The sequence below is a fragment of the Neofelis nebulosa genome, chromosome 3 (genome assembly GCF_028018385.1).
Source record: "Neofelis nebulosa isolate mNeoNeb1 chromosome 3, mNeoNeb1.pri, whole genome shotgun sequence".
In the NCBI taxonomy this organism is placed as follows: domain Eukaryota; kingdom Metazoa; phylum Chordata; class Mammalia; order Carnivora; family Felidae; genus Neofelis; species Neofelis nebulosa.
Window position 1 is genome coordinate 70,576,962 of NC_080784.1, and position 18,566 is coordinate 70,595,527.

General features: G+C 37.5%; 3 protein-coding genes across 13 annotated transcripts in view; 1 reads left to right on the forward strand and 2 right to left on the reverse strand.

Moving 5' to 3' along the window:
• Positions 1-4,029, reverse strand: part of ETFDH (electron transfer flavoprotein dehydrogenase) — a 32,494-nt gene extending 28,465 nt beyond the window's left edge. The window contains exon 1 of the mRNA XM_058721039.1: positions 3,844-4,029. Within this exon, the coding sequence (XP_058577022.1) occupies positions 3,844-3,877 (34 nt within the window). The 5' untranslated portion in view covers positions 3,878-4,029. The remainder of the gene's footprint in view (positions 1-3,843) is intronic.
• A 157-nt stretch (positions 4,030-4,186) lies between these two features.
• The window catches only part of C3H4orf46 (chromosome 3 C4orf46 homolog), an 86,767-nt gene continuing 72,387 nt past the window's right edge, over positions 4,187-18,566 (forward strand). For 2 of the 3 annotated variants that reach the window (XM_058721043.1, XM_058721042.1), the window contains exons 1-2: positions 4,187-4,772; positions 6,674-6,800. In XM_058721043.1, the coding sequence (XP_058577026.1) occupies positions 4,587-4,772; positions 6,674-6,800 (313 nt within the window). In that variant the 5' untranslated portion in view covers positions 4,187-4,586. Of the gene's footprint in view, positions 4,773-6,673; positions 8,212-18,566 lie in introns of those variants that run through there. The other variant, XM_058721044.1, reaches the window with a different exon arrangement.
• Positions 14,564-18,566, reverse strand: part of RXFP1 (relaxin family peptide receptor 1) — a 136,489-nt gene continuing 132,486 nt past the window's right edge. For all 9 annotated transcript variants that reach the window (XM_058721037.1, XM_058721035.1, XM_058721036.1 and 6 more), the window contains one exon: positions 14,564-17,333. In XM_058721037.1, the coding sequence (XP_058577020.1) occupies positions 17,032-17,333 (302 nt within the window). In that variant the 3' untranslated portion in view covers positions 14,564-17,031. The remainder of the gene's footprint in view (positions 17,334-18,566) is intronic.

Sequence of the window (18,566 nt, forward strand, 5' to 3'; positions counted from 1 at the left end):
GACATTACAAAAAAATCAGTGGTTGCCATGGGTTCTGGAAGAGAGAAGAAGAGATGAAAATGTGGAACACAGGGGATCTGGGGGTAAACTATTCTATACAATAATGTAACTAATGGTGGATACATGTCATTACACATTGTCAAATGCACATAAAATGTACAATACAAAGAATGAACTCTAATAACAATGTATCAAAATTGGTTCACCAATTGTAACAAATGTACCACCAATACCAGATGTTAATGGGGAATGGGGGAAAGTTATATGGAAACTCTGTGTATTTTCTGCTCAACTTTTCTTTAAACCTAAAACTGCCCCCCAAAACTAAGTTTATTAATTAAAAACAAAACAAATAGAAAAGGGCAACATGGAAAAAAGCAGTGGTTAAGTGCATAGGTTTTGGAGTCTGTTTACATTGTGTTTGAATTCATTAACAGCAACGAAACATTCAGCATGTTATTCTAACTCTGCTCACCCCATCAGCTCTAAAGTTTATGGTCAGTCTTTGCCTTGGAAATACTATGATATATGATCTAGTATAACTCTTACAAAAAGCAAGGGGCTAATACATATTTGATAACTAAGTAGATATCTTCCTAGTTACAATTTTCACTGTAATTTGCAGGAACCTGCAAATCTGTGGTTTAATTTCCAAAAAGTAACTTGGGTTATACAGCAATAACAATAATAATGAGGCCTTTCCTAGTTTTTAACTTGTCTCTTATAAGGAAGCATCTATCTGCAAATGAACAAGTTTCTTTTTCTTTTAAGATTTTATTTTTAAGTAAACTCTACACCCAATGTAGGGCTCGAACTCACACTCCCGATATAAAGAGTCACATGCTCTACTGACTGAGTCAGCTAGACATCCCAAAAATAAGTTTCTAAATATGGGCTATAACAAATAATTAGTAAAGATCAACAAAGACTTTTACATGGATTTGAAATATACAATAAAATTTACATTTTAATAGACATACTGAACAGTTCAAAATTTTCAATTTTAGGGGTGCCTGGGTGACTCAGTCAGTTAAGCATCCTACTTGATCTCGGCTTAGGTCATGATTAGGGTTCATGGGACTGAGCCCGGGCTCGGGCTCTGTGCTGATAGCGCAGAGCCTGATGCTTGGGATTATCTCTTTCTCTGCTCTCCCCTGCTTGTGCGTGCCTGCGCACTCATGTGCTCTCCCTCTCTCAAAGTAAATCAACTTAAAAATTAAAAAACAAGAATTTTCAATTTTAATACATCTTATCCTTCATGACCTTATAAAAATTGTGGGGCAGCTCATCCCCATTTACAGTAGATAAATAGGAATTCAGATGGTCCCACTCAAGCTCAGTCTCAATCCTTCCAACATCAGTCAAGCTCTGAGACTATGATCGGATTTGGAATGATTTGTGAATGGAAACTGTGCTGTGATGAAAACAAGATTTTTTTTTTCCTTTCTTTTCTAATTACATGGAGAGATAATTGCCTGGCATAGTCTAATTATTTTTTAGTACCTAATTGCAGAACTAGCATATTTTTATGATTTATTCTTTCCAATAAAATATTTTTTTATTTAAAAAAAATTTTTTTTTTTTTAACGTTTATTTATTTTTGAGACAGAGAGAGACAGAGCATGAATGGGGGAGGGTCAGAGAGAGGGAGACACAGAATCGGAAGCAGGCTCCAGGCTCTGAGCCATCACCACAGAGCCTGACGCGGGGCTTGAACTCACGAACCGCGAGATCATGACCTGAGCCAAAGTCGGCCACTTAACCGACTGAGCCACCCAGGTGCCCCAATAAAATATTTTTTTAAAGCAAAAATCTGGCCTCAGAAAATCAATAAGTAAAGATTGTGGGAAACAGGAAGGAAAGAGATGTATAGTGGCTGAACTCTAAGGACTTTTAAACACTAAAAAATATCTTGGGGCACCTAGGTGGCTCAGTCGGGTAAGCATCTGACCTTAGCTCAGGTCATGATCTCATGGATGTGGGTTCAAGCCCCGAGATGGGCTCTGTTCTGACAGCTTGGAGCCTGAAGTCTATTTCAGATTCTGTGTCCCCCTCTCTCTCTCTGCCCTTCTTCCACTTGCGCACGTGCTCTCTCTCTAAAATAAATATAAAAAAAATGTTTTTGATAATCTTAAAAAGAGTGGCAAGGAAACTAATTTTCTCTACTTACAGAGGCATACTAAAAATTTTAATATTGGGAATAATGTTTTAATTATTAGATAACTTTTCACATATCCTAAATCTTGAAAAAAAAGTATCTAAAATACATAAATAAAGATATTACAGGAGAATTCAGTTCTAGAGTTCAGTTCAAATAGAGCATTATCATTATTCAAAAGAATATTTATTAAATAATTATTTGTATTGTTAAAAGATATTAAAAATCTTTGTTTTGTGATGAATTGTAGTTTAGTGTATAGAAGTTACCATTTGCTGCTGCAAACTGATGACCTGGTATCAGACAAAACTAATTCTATTGCTTACATAGCCAGTGGTTTTCTTGAGAATATCTGGAATTGGGTAGTTTGATTTTCCCCAGGGGACAAAAATTAAAAAGTCATGACCTTTACTCTTTTTCTGAAAACAAATCTGGTACTCCACTTTAAACATCTGAACCATTAGGCAACTTGGCTGAATTTTGGTAGAGAAGGTCAAAAAGTCCATTGAACTCATAACATCACTGCCAACACATTTGTGTCCATCTCTTTGTTGCCAGTAGTGCTAACACTGAGCTATGAAAATGGCAATGATTTAAGTATCCATGGAAAATGGAAATGCTGATTGTGGTGGAATTTGGTTAAGGCTTGGCCCAAGAATGGTTTCAGCTAAATTAGGCAGTAGGGTAGATAGCATCTGACTACTTTGATATTCCACAAAACATAAAGCATATCTACACATTAGGTGTAGTAATACATGTATGAGTAACAGGAACTTTAAACAAAATTCTAATTTAACATATGGTAGCCAAATTTGACAAAATTCTACTTTCATAAAATGTACATAATAAGAACATCCGTGAATCTGCAGTATGTATACTTGTTTATTCCATAACCAAAAATTAAATAAAAGATAAAAAAATCAAGACAACTGTGAAAAAATTCAAGATTCTGCAGTGAAGTTTTTTGAATTTTTAAACTTTTTTTGTTTTTAAGTGAAACCAAAGACCATTCAACTGCATTATTTATTATTATTATTATTTTTACTTAAGAGAAAGGGAAGGTAATGAGGTATTTTCACAAATCATCATGATGGTTCTAGGAGCACCCATAACACGGTAAGCCTCTAAAGTTAATTTTAGACAATGTAGAAAAATTTCTGGCTCCAGATGTAATCTGGTGACTTGGGGCAGCACATGGATGTTAATCATGTGACAGATCGGACTTCAAATTCTTAAGAATGGACTAGGATGGGTGCAAAGACGAAAGTCAGTACACGACCAAGAAGAAAAACTGCAAATATTATTTTATCCATTTAAAACAATGCAACATATAACACCTGAGCTATGGGATAAGAGTTTTAGGACCAGGATTTGGGAATATTCGGTTCAGGAGTCCACCGGAGAGTCATGTTGACAAGGTTCCTCAGCCCACGACCTTTAACCTAGTTGTTAATTCTTCCAATTGGGGCAACTCAATGGGGAGGAATTTAGGGTCCATTACCAGGCGCAGACAGCGTGGCCTTCGTCCTAGTTTAACCAGTGAACGCCAGGAGAGCCGGAGGAGAGAGGTAGGTGTCCAGCCGCACCCCCCTCCCCCCCCCCCCCCCCCGCAGGTGTGGCCCTGTCCTTTTCGCCCCGACTCCTCGACCTTCCTCCATTTATCCCCGCCCGGAGTTCTCTCTCACCCGGGCAGGACAGCTTGGCTAGCGGCACCAACATATTCACTGTTCCCAGGACTGTCGGTGGGACACAACGGAAGGGCTGTCTGTGGCTCGCCGCGGGCGCTGGACCTCTAGGCCGCGGGGGGCGCCATCACCTGCCAAGAAGGACCAACACCTCCGCTGAAGTTTGCCTAGAGTTCGGCCCAACACTGTGGCTTCACCGTGTTCCCGCCTCTTTCTCGCTCTGCGCCGGCGCCACGCATGGACGCTATGGCCAGCAGAGACTTCCGGGTCACGTTCCGAAAGAGGAAAAGGAAAGAGACTCTAAGTCCCAGCCCGCCCCCGGCTTTAGGCTGAGGATTGGTTCTGAGTTTTGCGTCTCACCAAGGCGTGGTGAGGCCTCCGGGGGCTTGTGAGGGAGACCCACAGATCCGGTAGTGTAACGCGCTCGCATCAAAAGCAGTGGGAGGCGGCGCGATGCATACGGCATTCTGGGAGTTGTAGTCCTCTGCTCAAGCGTCTTCTGAGCCTGACTGGAAGTTTGCGCAAGAGCGTTGAGCTACCCAAGGTGAATTAACTGACATTTGATTGGCTGTCCCGAAAAAATGACTGGTATCCGCGGATTTGGCTAGAGACCCACTAGTATACTGGGCGGGATTGCGGCCGGGAGGAGGCGGGGCTTCTGGGCGTTGGGCGCGAGCAGTTTGAAAGACTGTTGGTGTCGGTTCGGCTGCTAAGGTCGGATTCTGCAGTCCCAGCCTCGCTCAATGGCAAACCCTGAGGACGTGCGGATTTCTTCGCCGCCCCCGCCACCTCCTTCGTCTCCCTCGTCTTCAGATGCCTCGTCAACATCTTCCCCCGGCGTCCCAGTGAGTTTGGGCTGGCCAGTTCCAAGCAGAAGCAGCAGCCGAACAGTGGACCCCCTGGAGGAAGTGGAGCTGCAGATCGGAGACGTAAGTGTTGGTAGACAGGTCCCCACTCAGCCCTTTTTGGAAGACAGACCGTGGCGGTGCAAGGGAGAAAGGGACCAGGAGTCCGCGCACCCAGTCCGGCGCGTCTCGCGCTTCTGCCCTTTCAGAGTATGGGCTGGGGGATGGGTTGAGTAAACTGGCGACCCAAGGCCCTTTGTCCCCCATCTATGAGGATTCCGCCTTTAGATTTAGTGTTGAGGAATAAGGGGTTATCCCTCCACCGCCCCACCCCTATTTTCTTTTAGTCTCGCCTTCTGGTTTCAATCACACTCTGTAACCTGAAACCGTTCTGCTCTACTGCGCCGACTTGTGCAGGCGGTGTCTGTGCTCTCCTTGTTGCCTGCTGGTGCTTAGAATCAGGCTGTGATTTCTTTCCTTGGGACTTAAGATCCCGCTGCTCTAGTTGGCCACCTGCCAGAGCCAGCTGGCAATGCTATTATTGTCTGTTTTAGGCTTGCTGTGCGCTGGACCCAGTTTGGAGGGATTACTTAACTGCGCTTGTAGTCTAGATTGGGTTTCATTAAAGGTTAGGTCAAAAACCCCTCCCTATGATTGCTAGAATGCGTAGTATGGTTTCTGTTGAATTGCGAATTCCCAGTGGCGCGCACACCCACCTACTCACCCATCACCGGAGTGTCAGTATAAAAAGACTCTTGGATGGGTCAAGTGAATGAGGTATGTAGGGTGTGATCCTCCTGGGAGAACTTTGTGGAATAGACCTTGTTGTGCAGACTGGAAACTGGATAATGAACTCGATTATCTTAACAAGTATTTGTTTGCTTGTTTAAAGATGACTAAAATGGTGAACAGAACTGTTTTTGCTGAACAAGACTGGTTTCAAGAGAATATGTAGACTGGACTGCTGATGTGTTAGTGTAGGAACAGTGTTATTCTATATTATAGGTGAAGAAAACATTTCTGTATGCTTGATTTTGTTCATTTTGATTTTGTTCATATATGTCAGCTCAGAGTATCTGTTCTTTGTTCTATATATTTTCATGGTTTATTTATTTATTTTTAATGTTTATTTATTTTTGAGACAGAGAGAGACAGAGCATGAATGGGGGAGGGGCAGAGAGAGAGGGAGACACAGAATCGGAAGCAGGCTCCAGGCTCTGAGCGGTCAGCACAGAGCCCGACGCGGGGCTCGAACTCACGGACAGGACCGTGAGATCGTGACCTGAGCTGAAGTCGGACGCTTAACCGACTGAGCCAACCAGGCGCCCCTATATTTTCATGGTTTAAATAGCGTTCACAGGTAAAATTAGTGGAGCACTGCCCTTGTTACTAAATATCAGTGAGTTTTTTATTTTTTAGTGAGTTGTTTATGATGAAGTAAGTCTGTAAGTCCTTCTTCAGATACTTCTGGTCCTTAGTGTCAAGGGATCCAAGTCCTCTTGTTGAGTTAAATGAGATTCTAGTGTTTTTTTGTTTTTTTTTTACTTTCTTTTTTTTTTTTTCTTTTAAAGATTTTTTTTTTAAGTAATCTCTACACCCAAAGTGGGACTTGAACTCAACCCCCAGATGAAGAGTTTCATGTTCTATGGACTGAGACAGCTAGGCACCCCTAGTGTATTTTCAGTTAAAAAAAAAATACTGATTTGTTATGTTTGGTGCATAATGGATGCCTTTCCAGCAGACATATTTCCTCAAAGCTTACTTCATATGAAAGAATTTCCTGGGTTCCCTGAAAGAGCTGGTATTTTCGTTTGAAGATTTTTTTGTTACTTTTAAGGAAAATAACTTAGGCAATGGAGTCAAGGTTTTAAGCTATTTTTAGACTGTTTATAAAATGAGATGAAAATCTTAAAAATAAACTTCTGTTGTTTCTTTTTTCTTTTCTTTCTTTCTTCCTTTTTTTTTTTTTTTTTTTTAAATTTCAGGCAGCATTTTCATTAACCAAACTTCTTGAAGCCACATCTGCAGTATCAGCTCAAGTGGAAGAGCTTGCCTTCAAATGTACAGAAAATGCACGTTTCCTTAAAACATGGAGGGACCTCTTGAAAGAAGGTTATGATTCTTTGAAGCCTGACAACTGATTTGGCTGTGTAATAATTCATACTTCCTCATTGATGATATTTGCACGTGTACCATAAGTATAAGGTAGTCTCCAGTAGTTCTGTGTATTCAGAATGAAATTTTTTTGGTTTCCTTCACTTTTGTGAAAGCAGAATACTGATGTTATATTTGATGTTGGCAATATTTATCTTTAAATACTTTCTGTCCTCTAAACCTTCATAGAATCTTTTATGGAAGTTAATTTCATCAGTAGATATTGTTATCTATAGTTTTAATGGCAGAAAAAAAATAGTTAAATCATTATTCTATTTGATTTGCAAGAAGATGCCAAGAATGCCAGAGTTTGAAGTTGAGCTTTATTTTACAGACCTAGGGAGGTAACTTTAAAGCTACCAATGTTGGCCCAGTGCCACTAGGCCAAGGTCCCTGGAACTAATGATTGTGTCTTGTTTATCTCCAGCACCTAGAACAACTGTGTCACACAGCAATCAGTAAATGTTTGTTGAATAAAAGAGTTGACAGTACAGTTAAAAGCTGTTTTTTTTTTTTGTTCCTGTTTTTACCATGAAAATTGTAATTGTTTTTCTAAAAGAGTATTTGACTCAGAACCTCACTGACTTGAAGGAATACAATCTCTTTTTTTTTTTTTTTTACGAGAATTTGAACTTTGAGGACTTTTTTAAATATATGATAAATATTTTGTTATCCTTTATGATGCTTTCTAAAAAGCTTTTATTTCAGAAAATGAAAGCCTGTCTAGAAAGAATGTTTATATTTTTTCCTTGTTTATTTCTCAGGTGAACTCTTTTTGATGTTGTTGTATGTTTGGTTGTTCTCTTTAAAGTGCCTTGTCAAAATTATGGCTCTGTACTATTACTTTCTGAGCTTTGCACATAATAATTTAAATTCTAAATATAATTCTAAAGAAATTACTGTGTTTTTAAGCCAACAAATTTAAATGATATGATTGCTTGCATATAATTTGACTTTATTGACAATGTTCTACTTTACTTGTTCCATATCTTATATTCTCTCTGTCTCTCTTTGGTGGTTTGTGTCGACAATTAAGCCAACTAATTTTCCGTAATTTCTAGACATCTTTGATAATGCATCTTAGTTCTTTGTAGATATGGAGTTGTGTACAGATATGTATTCTAAAGACCCACAGTGGGGTTATGAAAGGGGACAGACGGATGGGCAAAGAATAGTTTCATTGAGTATATTAGGTCATAGTTCTTGGTCCCCTTTTTTTTTTAATTTTTTCTTTTTAGTTAAAGATAACACAAATGGTGTGCTTCTATACCAAAGAGATACTTATTTTCATATTAGAAAAATATTTTTCTTACATGTCACGAAAATTGCAATTTTTAAAATGTATAAAAATAAACTTGTTCACAGCAAATTTTATTTCCATTTCTTTGGGTTCATTATTTTAAAACTTTTTATTGAAATATTTCGAACATAACAGGAAAAGTGAATGATTAAAGAATATATCCCTACCATACAGATTTAATAAATATTAGCATTTGGGGCAGCTGGGTGGCTCAGTCTGTTAAGCATCCAGACTTCAGCTCATGTCTTGATCTCACAGTTCATGGATTTGAGCCCCGCATCGGGCTCTGTGTGGACAGCACAGATCTTTGGCTCTTCTGTCCCTCTCTCTCTCTGCCCCTGCCCCGCTTTTGCTTTCTCTCTCGAGAATCAATAAACATTTAAAAAAAATAAATAAATGTTAGCATTTGGCTATACTTTCTTCAGATCTATGTTTGTAAATGTCAGATACATTTGAAACTTTTGCTACCTCTTTGATCCCACCCCTTCTCTCCCCAGAGGTAACCATTGTCCTGGAGGTGGTGTATATTCTAGTTTGTGTTTTTATATTTAAAATACATGTGTATGTTTTCAAAGCACTACAAAATACTTTTTTGTGTATGTGGTAGCTAGCCTCCAGATGGCCACAATGGTCAGCCTCCTGGTATTCATGCCCTTGTATAGTCTCACATGTTGAATAGTGCTGACTTTAATAACTACTAGGAGATTGAAGAAATGCAGTGTGTGATTTCTGAGGCCATACCTTTGTCCATTTTTCTATTAGGTTTTGTCTTTTCCTTATCAATTTGTAGGTGTTCCATATATTGAATACTAACTAATGACCTGTTCTCCGTGTTTCAACTATCTATTGTAGCTTGTGGTTTATCTTTGTATTTGAGTGTGGAGTTTTCTTAAAGGCTTTTAATTTTAATGGAATCTTACCAGTTTTTCATAATAGTGCTTTCTGGGGCTTGTATAGGAAATGTCATAAAGATACTCTCCTTTATGTCTTTCCAAAAGTTAAATTTTTGTTTTTAATGTTGAGGTGTTTATTCGTCTGATTAACTTTTGCTTATGGTGCGATTTTGGGATCTTGTTTATTTTTGTATGTCTGTTGCTGTTCCTTCAAGTATCAGTATTTCAAATGCTACATCTGTCATTCAATTACCATGTAAGTGTTTGGTTCTGAGCTCCATATTGTATTCTGATTTATTTGCTTAGCCCTATGCTAAGTCCCCTATAACTTTTTCTGTTACAGCTGTATCATAAGTATGATCTGTACTACTTTGATTTTTGTGTATGTGACTTCCTCTCCCCACCATGCATGTTTTTATGTTAGAAAAGAAGAACCATCTTAGTTGATTTATAATTTTGTTGAATTGCAGTCAGCTTAGGTGTCCACAGAAGCCTCCCTGATTTCAGGAGGGGAGGCTTCTGTGGACACTTTCAGTTCATTCCTCATCACTAAAACTCATAGCTGCTAGTGTCAGGAGTCTGGTATCCCCACAGCTCAGCTCTGTTGACAGTTTTTGTTGTCATGTGTGGCCCACAGAGAAGTTCATCTTATTTTTGACAGTGGCTTTTTAAAAAAGCATCCCTTTTTGTATTTCTTTTTGCTCTGCTTCATGGCAGGGGTTGGGGAAGAGCTCAAAACATAAACATTTACTTAAAGACTTAAGAAATTGTTTTCTTAACTAAGTAGCTCATTACCAGTTCTATATACACCTTAGAGAAAAACTCAGTATTTTGATGTAATTAAAAGCCTCAAGAGACTGGGGTGCCTCGGTGGCTCAGTCAGTCGCTGGAGTATCTGACTCTTGATTTCAGCTTGGGTCATGATCCCATGATCCTGCTCAGCACAGGGCCTGCTTGGGATATTCTCTCTCTCTCTCTCTCTCTCTCTCTCTCTCTCTCTCTCCCTCCCCCCCCTCCCCCCCTTTGCCCCCTCTGCCGTTTGTGCTCTCTCTCTTAAAAAAAAAAAAAAAAAAAAAAAAAAAAGGCCTCAAGAGGGTAAAAGTCACTGTAATGAAATTTTTAGTATTACAAATAATGTGTTTCAAAAATTCTGAGTTAGGCACTATGCTAGGAGCTTTATAAGCATTATTTAATATTAACTTTTGAGGAAAGTGATGTTATTTCTGTCTATAGAGACAGAATAGGAAGTAAGCTGAGATGAAATTTGCCTGTGGGTCTCTTACACCAAAATTAGTATTCTCTCTCTCTCTCTCTCTCTCTGCCCCTCCCTCGCTTGTGTGGTCTCTCTCAAAATAAATAAATAAAAACAAACAAAAAGTTTGTTTTTGAGAGAGAGAGGGAGACAGAAACCCAAGCAGGCCCTGCACTGTCAGCACACAGCCCGATGCGGGGCCCGAACCCACAAACCATGAAAGCATGACCTGAGTTGAAATCAAGAGTCAGCACTTACCTGACTGAGCCACCCAAGAGCCCATAGATTAATTTTTTGAGAGCTCTAAATATGGTTAAAAATCACTTGAACAAATTACAACTGGAGGTATAGAAACTTGTTAGAAGGTTATTGCAAATACGGCAACAATACATGATGTCCACACAAACTAAGGTACTGGAAATTGGGATAAAGCTAAATGGATAGATTGAAGAGTTGTTTTTTAGGTAGAATAAAGGTAGGGCTAGGTGATTTGATATGATGGATAAAGGAGAAGGAAGAGCCAAAGACTGATTCTAGGATTTCTAGGTTGGGCTTTTGGTACCATTCACTAAAACAGGGTCTCAAAGGACTCTATAGGTTTTTGGAGATTAAGCTGTTGATAAGATAAGGTGTCAGTACAGAGTCTTAGTAAGACAGAGCCCATAATGATTAAGGAGCATAAGGCAAGCTGAGGGCAAAGCTCAAGCTAAGAATAATAATCCCCCGCCCCAACCCCTCCTACTCACCTGGTGGGATATGTGTGACATTCCTAAGGCACTCTTGGCTGCCCAAGAACAAAGGAAAGGGGGAAACAAATGGTTAACTGATGGAGATCATAGTCCTGCAGGATATGAGTTTCCATTAGTTTATAAAAATAGAATTACCCTACAACCTAGCAATAGCACTATTAGGAATTTATCCAAAGGATACAGGAGTGCTGATTCATAGGGGCATGTGTACCCCAATGTTTATAGCAGTGCTATCAACAATAGCCAAATTATGGAAAAAGCTCAAATGTCCATCAACTGATGAATGGATAAAGATGTTTTATTTATATATACATGTATATATATACACACATATATATACACACACATACATACATATATGTGTATATATACACATATATATGGTATACATGTGTATACATATAATATATACATTATATAGATATATAATGGAATACTACTTGACAATGAAAAAGAATGAAATCTTGCCATTTGCGACAACATGGATGGAACTGGAGGGGATTACGCTAAGTGAAATAAGTCAGAGAATGATACATTTTCACTCGTGGAATTTAAGAAACTTAACAGAAGACTATTGGGGAAGGGAAAGGGAAAAATAATTTCAAACAGAGGGAGGCAAACCATAAAAGACTTAAATACAGAGAACAAGCAGGGTTGATGGAGGGACGGTGGGGAGGGAAAAATGGGTGATGGGCATCGAGGAGGACACTTATTGGGATGAGCACTGGGTGTTATATGTAAGTAATGAATCATGGGAATCTACTCCCAAAGCCAAGAGTACACTGTATATACCATTTGTTAGCTAACTTGACAATTATATTTAAAAAAAGACTTCATAAATTATAGGAAAAAGGCAATCTTATAAATAGCTTAATCTCCAAAAACCTATAGACTCAGTTTCCTGGAGCTCTAACATCACCCTCCCCTCCATAGTGATGTGGGGAACAAAGACAAGAAGGAAATGATATGCATAGTTAAATTTCTTTATAATCTGCAGCCCATTGACAAATTCTTGAGGTAAATACAGAGTACGTGTAACATTTCTCCAGGAACTCTCTGCTATCTTAATGTCTTACCAGAAGGAAAACAACCTAAGCTTGACAATAGCAAGGCCTCTGGTATCTTTAGCATATGAAAGTCCTTTTGAAAGCCTCCCTTTTTGCCTTTACCTCTCTAAACTACATAGCATATAATCAGTCACTCTTCACAACCCCAGTGCATCTTTTTCTGCCCGGGAGTCCTATCCCAGTGCTTTAATAAAATCACCTTTTTGCATCAAAGACATCTCAAGAATTCTTTCATGGCCATCAGCTCTGGACCCCCACCACTCTAAATCCCCATCACATAATAATGTACATGAAAGAGCCAGAGATACTCAATGTTTAGTGGGCAGTTGTATGCATAAGTGACTAATTTAGGAGAGAGAATAGGCTAAAGGCAAAAATGTGGGAATCATCAGTATATATAAAGTAATTGAAACCATAGAAATAGATAAGGGGCGCCTGGGTGGCTCAGCTGGGTAAGTGTCCGGATTCAGCTCAAGTCATGATCTCATGGTTTGTGGGTTCAAGCCCCACGTCAGGCTCTGTGCTGATAGCTCAAAGCCTGGAGCCCACTTTGGATTCTGTCTCGGTCTCTCTCAGCCCCTACCCTGCTCACGCTCTTTCTCTCTCTTAAAAATAAACATTAAAATAAATAAAAACATTAAAAAAATAAAAAAAAACATTAAAAAAATCTTTTGTTTTAAAAAGTCTTAAGAAAAGATAAGAAAAGGATTTAAAACAGTAAATGAGTTTTCTCATTTCTCTTTCTAGTGAAAGATTTTTATTTAAAAGAGGAGTACATTGGGGTGCCTGGGTGGCTCAGATGATTAAACATCCAACTCTTGATTTCAGCTCAGGTCATGATCTAATAATGGTTTATGGGTTCAAGCCCCACGTCAGGCTCCACACTGATAGCACAGAACCTGCTTGGGATCCTCTCCCTCTGTCTCTGTCCCTCCACCACTCATTCTCTCTCTCTTTCTCTCAGGAAATAAACTTAAAAAGAAAAAAAAAGGAAATACATTATTAAAAATTCAATGTATTTTTGAAGTCTCTTAGAGTGGTTCACTCCATCGCATTCAAGTATCAATTTACTTATTACTTAGGTAAGCAGTAAAATGCATGGACTTGAGTATTCTGGCTGCATATATCCCTTTCCCATTTGTTGTTTTCCTTCAATTTTATCAATATCTAAGTTGCTAACAGGCAGTAATTGCTTTGTGAGGGATTAGGTAGTAGCCAAATGCATTAGGAACCCTTAAACTGAAAATAGTAAAAAAAAAAAAAAAAAAAAAAAAAAAAAAGGTTGAAGTCTTCCTGGTATTTATTTTTAAATTTTAAAATACTTTGGTTTAACTTAGAGGCATTCATTTGACCTAGAAGCATAGGCCATGAGTTTTGGACCAAAGTTATTTTTGCAAGAGAGAAAACCATAACTTCTATCTGAGTTAACTTAGTGCTTCTATTGCACCTTCCTTCGAAGTTAGTAGGAACTAGTTATGTGGTATGCCAGTAATTACTTACCAGAATAAGTTAAATAGAAGTTACCCTATTTGGAGAGGTGGAAGAATGGAAGAGTGAGTAGACTGAATAAACAGGAAACTAAATGGCTTCTAGAAAATTATTGGAAAATATTTTAATGCTAAAAAGTTGTTTCAGATTATTTTGTAAATTCATGCATTTCTAAGACCCTTAAACACAGGTTACGATCACGATTTTGTAGTATTACATTTTATCTATCTTGTCTTCATGATTATTGCTTTTTTTTTAGAAATTATTTTTAAATTTTTTTTTTTTTCAATGTTTTTTATTTATTTTTGGGACAGAGAGACACAGAGCATGAACGGGGGAGGGGCAGAGAGAGAGGGAGACACAGAATTGGAAACAGGCTCCAGGCTCCGAGCTGTCAGCACAGAGCCCGACGCGGGGCTCGAACTCACAGACGCGAGATCGTGACCTGGCTGAAGTCGGCCGCTTAACCGACTGCGCCACCCAGGCGCCCCTAGAAATTATTTTTAAGAAAAATATTTTTCTTCTAATTTTTTAATGTTTATTTTTGACAGAGAGAGCGCGCGCGCGCGCGCGCAAGTGTGGGGGAGGGGCAGAGAGAGAGAGGGAGATACAGAATCCAAAGCTGGCTTCAGGCTCTGAGCTGTCAGCACAGAGCCTGACATGGGGCTTGAACTCACAGACTGTGAGATCATGACCTGAGCCGGAGTCAGATGCTCAACCAACTCAACCACTTTTCTATTGTATATTTATTAGCAATAAGATTTAAGAATAACAAATAATCCCAAAATAAACTTATGAGAATTTAAATATTTTTGTTTTTGTGAGCTTTAAAAATTATATAGTTTCAGTAGGTAGAGAATTGAATATTATAAGAACTATAGCTTTCTATTATTTTCTGATTTTTTGTTGGAAGTGTAACCATATTCCTCATGTAGAAAATTTATTGTCATTCCAAGTAAGAACAAAAAGGACTCAAAGTAATCCGTGTTTTTAATAGATGTAAGTTTCAGGTAACTTACTTTCCAAAGAAATCTATACAATTATATATTCGATAAATACATTTCTGATTCCAGTAATTTCATGCGTTAAACATTTTTAGTGTATTTAAAACTACCTGAAGACATTTTGTTCCTATTTAAAGGTTTCAAATTACTAAACCAAAAAAATTCCAATAGCTCAGTTAGAGACCAGAAGAATAAGTAGCCAAAAAGTTAGTATCTTATGAACTGACTGGCCATGCAAAAGGAAGGTAAATCCATCTCTTGATGACAGCTACTTTGTCTTTGAAGTAAAACATGTGCATGCAGACCTTTCCTTCCTTAAGTTCCTGAATCATTGCATTCTAGCTCTTCTTTTTCCCTTTAACTGCTTTATTGAGATCTAATTCACAAACCATAAAATTCACCCGTCTAACATCTACAATTCAGTGGCTTTTAGCATTTTCACAGAGTTGTTTATCCATCACCACAATCAATTTTATAACTTTTTTTGTCCAGGAAAATACTCTGTACTTCTTAGGCAGCATCCTTCTGACCCTCTCACCCCCAGTGACCTCTAATCTATTTTCTATCTCTATGAATTTGCTTATCCTAGATATTTCATGTAAGTGGAATCATGGTATTTGTCCTTTTGTGTCTGGGTTATTTGATACTCATCACATTGTAGCATGTGTCAGAACTTCATTATTTCTTATAAATGGCTGAATGATATTCCATTGTATGTATATACCACATTTTGTTTTTCCGTTTATTAGTTGATGGGCACTTGAGTTGTTTCCATCTTTTGGCTACTGTGAATAATGCAATGAGCATTTGTATACAAGTGTCTGAATCCTGTTTTCTACTCTTTTGGGTTTACACCTGGGAGTGAAATTGCTGGATCATATGTTAATCCTATGATAAGCTTTTGAAGAACTATCACAGTACTGTCTATGATAACAGCTGCATCATTTTACATTTCAACCAGCAATGCAGAAGGGTTTCGATCTCCACATCCTTGTCAGTATTTGTTTTCTCTTTTTTTCTTTGTCTTTTGTTGTTTTAGTTACAGCCTTTTTAGTAGGTGTAAAGTGTTATGTCATTGTGGTTCTAATTTTCATTTTTCTAACGATTACTGATGTTGAGCAACTTTTCAAGTGCTTATTGGCCATTTGTTTATCTTGTTTGGAGAAATGGCTTTTTAAGTTCTTTGTCCACTTTTAAATTGGCTTGTTCATCTTGTGGTTGAGTTGTAGTTCTTTATATATTCTGGATAGTAAAACCTTCTCAGATATATGATTTGCAAATATTTTCTTCCATTCTGTAGGTTGTCTTTTTACTTTTTAAAAAAAGATTTCATTTTTAAGTAATCTACACCCAACGTGGGGCTCGAACTTATAACCCCGAGATCGAGAGGTGCACTCCACTGACTGAGCCAGCTAGGCACCCCGTCTTTTTTGCTTTTTTGATAGTGTTGTTTGGTACACAAAAGTTTTTAATTTAGATGAAGTCCAATTTATCAATTTTTTCCCCTTTGTTGCTTATGCTTTTGTTGACACACCTAAGAAACCATTGCTAAATCCAAGGTCTTGAAGATCTACTCATATGTTTTCTTCTAAGAGTTTTGTCTTATTTTTAGGTTGTTGATTAATTTTGAGTTAATTTTTATATATGGTGTAAGGTAAGGGTCCAATTTCCTTCTTTTGCATGTGAATATCCAGTTGTCCCAGCATCATTTGTTGAACAGACAGTTCTTTCCTCATTTGATTGTCTTGGCATCTTTGTTGAAAATTAGTTGAGTGTAAAATGCTTTTTTGAGTTTATCAGAATATCTTTTTTCATAGAAATAGATATCTTGTACTACCTCTCAAATGTACAGCAACTTGAGAGGTAAGATGAATTTTTAAAACAAACTATTTTGCAAACAGACATTTTCTCATTTCTCATTTTTCATTACATTGAGTATTACAAAACCTTAAACCTTTATTTAAAAGTGTCCATGATTATTATGTTTGCTATGTGCATGACAGATAAAGCTCTACCTTCATCTAAGAGCTGCATCTATTCTGTTGTAGCTAAACATAATTTAACATTGCAAATTGAAAAGGTTCTATACTATTCTATACTTCCAGGTTCTATACTTCCAGAAATTTACTGCAGTGCTATACACATAGTGGGTACTCAATAAATGCCTAGTAAAAGAATGAATGAGTCTTTCTGAAGTAGATTTCTCTTAATTTCCTATGCAAAATATGTACTAATATATACACATTATCAGTATAATTTATTTCCCTTTATATGGGCATCAGTTACTTTGATTTTTCCCAAATAACCTCATGTCTTTATAATGGTTTTATCTCAGCCATTATAAATTATTAATTTTGTGGCATTCATTTTATACTAATAAATCCATCACGAAGCATCCCATAATATTCTCTGTGTAGAAATGGGTTTCAAAGTCCGTTATGAATAGGAATTGAGTCTAGTTGATTGAGAAATTAGTGACAATTCACAGGGGTCTGTGAAAAGAGCTGGCTTTATTAACTCAGGTGGCATCTCCTGCAGCGGCCACATTTCTACCCAGATGAAAGACGGAGCATATGTTTTCTGACTTCCTTTGCTGTCAATAGATCTTCTTTTTCTGTAGTTATACCAAAACTGATGAATCATTTCCTTGAATGGTCTTGTGGTCAGAGTATACAGAATTGGGTTCAAAGCACTGTTGATAGGCAGAATAAAAATCACTACCCAAGAGGTTATGGTACCTGAAAGAGAAAAATGTGATAGTTTTAGTGTTTGTGGACGTTTACAAGGTATAGAAGCCCCTTTTCCTTGTTTTTCCCCCAGTCCTCTTTTGAGTCTTAATTTTTTCTCTTTGATGTCACATAATTAAATACCAAATCTAATGTGTTTCCAGAACGTCTTTCCAGGGTGTCAGGGTTTGAAGGGAGTGCTGGTAGAGCAAAAAAACCAGGGTTCTTTGCTAAGTAGCTTTTCTTGAATACATCAACAAAAGTATTCCATTAGGTAGAACCATTTTCTACCAAGTGATTACATATTATTGTGATATGATTCCATTTTAGGAAAAATAATATTGTTTAGCATCCAGATCAAGCCTTTCCCAATATTTTAATTGCTGGATAGAACATATAGTATTTCTCAGAATATACAGTCTTTAAAAGATTTCTTTTCTGCTATTTTTTTGGTTTTAAAAATAGGTATGCATTTTTAGGCTTTTGACTAGATATTTATTTCAGTAAAGAAATCTTTGGCTAAACTTATCTTAAAAATCACTGTAGTACATAGGTAACTCATCATATTTGCTATTATAATTTTACTGATGCTATTTTCCTTCTTTGTTGCTTATGAAATGTAAGATCATATCACTCTAACCATGGGGTAAAAAAAATTAAAATTGTATGTTCATAAATTTTAAGAATGTGAATATATATTGTATTAAAATTAATAGCATTTTGGACACTTTTTTATTGTAGTAAAATATACATAAAGTAAAATTTACCATTTTAATCAGATTTAAGTGTGCAGTTCAGTGGCATTAAGTGTATTCATATTGTTGTACAACCATCACCACCGTCCGTCTCTAGAACTTTTTCATCCTCCCAAACTGAAACTACACATCTATGTAAACAATAACTTTTCATGCCCTTTCCCTCTCAACCTGATAACACATTCACAAACTGTCTGTCTCTATGAATTTGACTATCCTAGTTACGTCATATAAGTGGAATCATACAATATTTGTGTTTTTGTGACTGACTTATCTCACTTAGTATAATGTCTTCAAGGTCCATTCATGTGGTACCATGTTTCCAAATTTCCTCCCTTTTTAAGGCTGAGTAATAATCTTTTGTGTGTATAGGATACATTTTGCTTATCCATTCATACATTGATGGACATGGGTTATTTCTACCTTTTGGCTATAGTGAATAATGCTGCTATGAACATAGGTGAGCCAATGTCTGTTTGAGTTCCTGCTT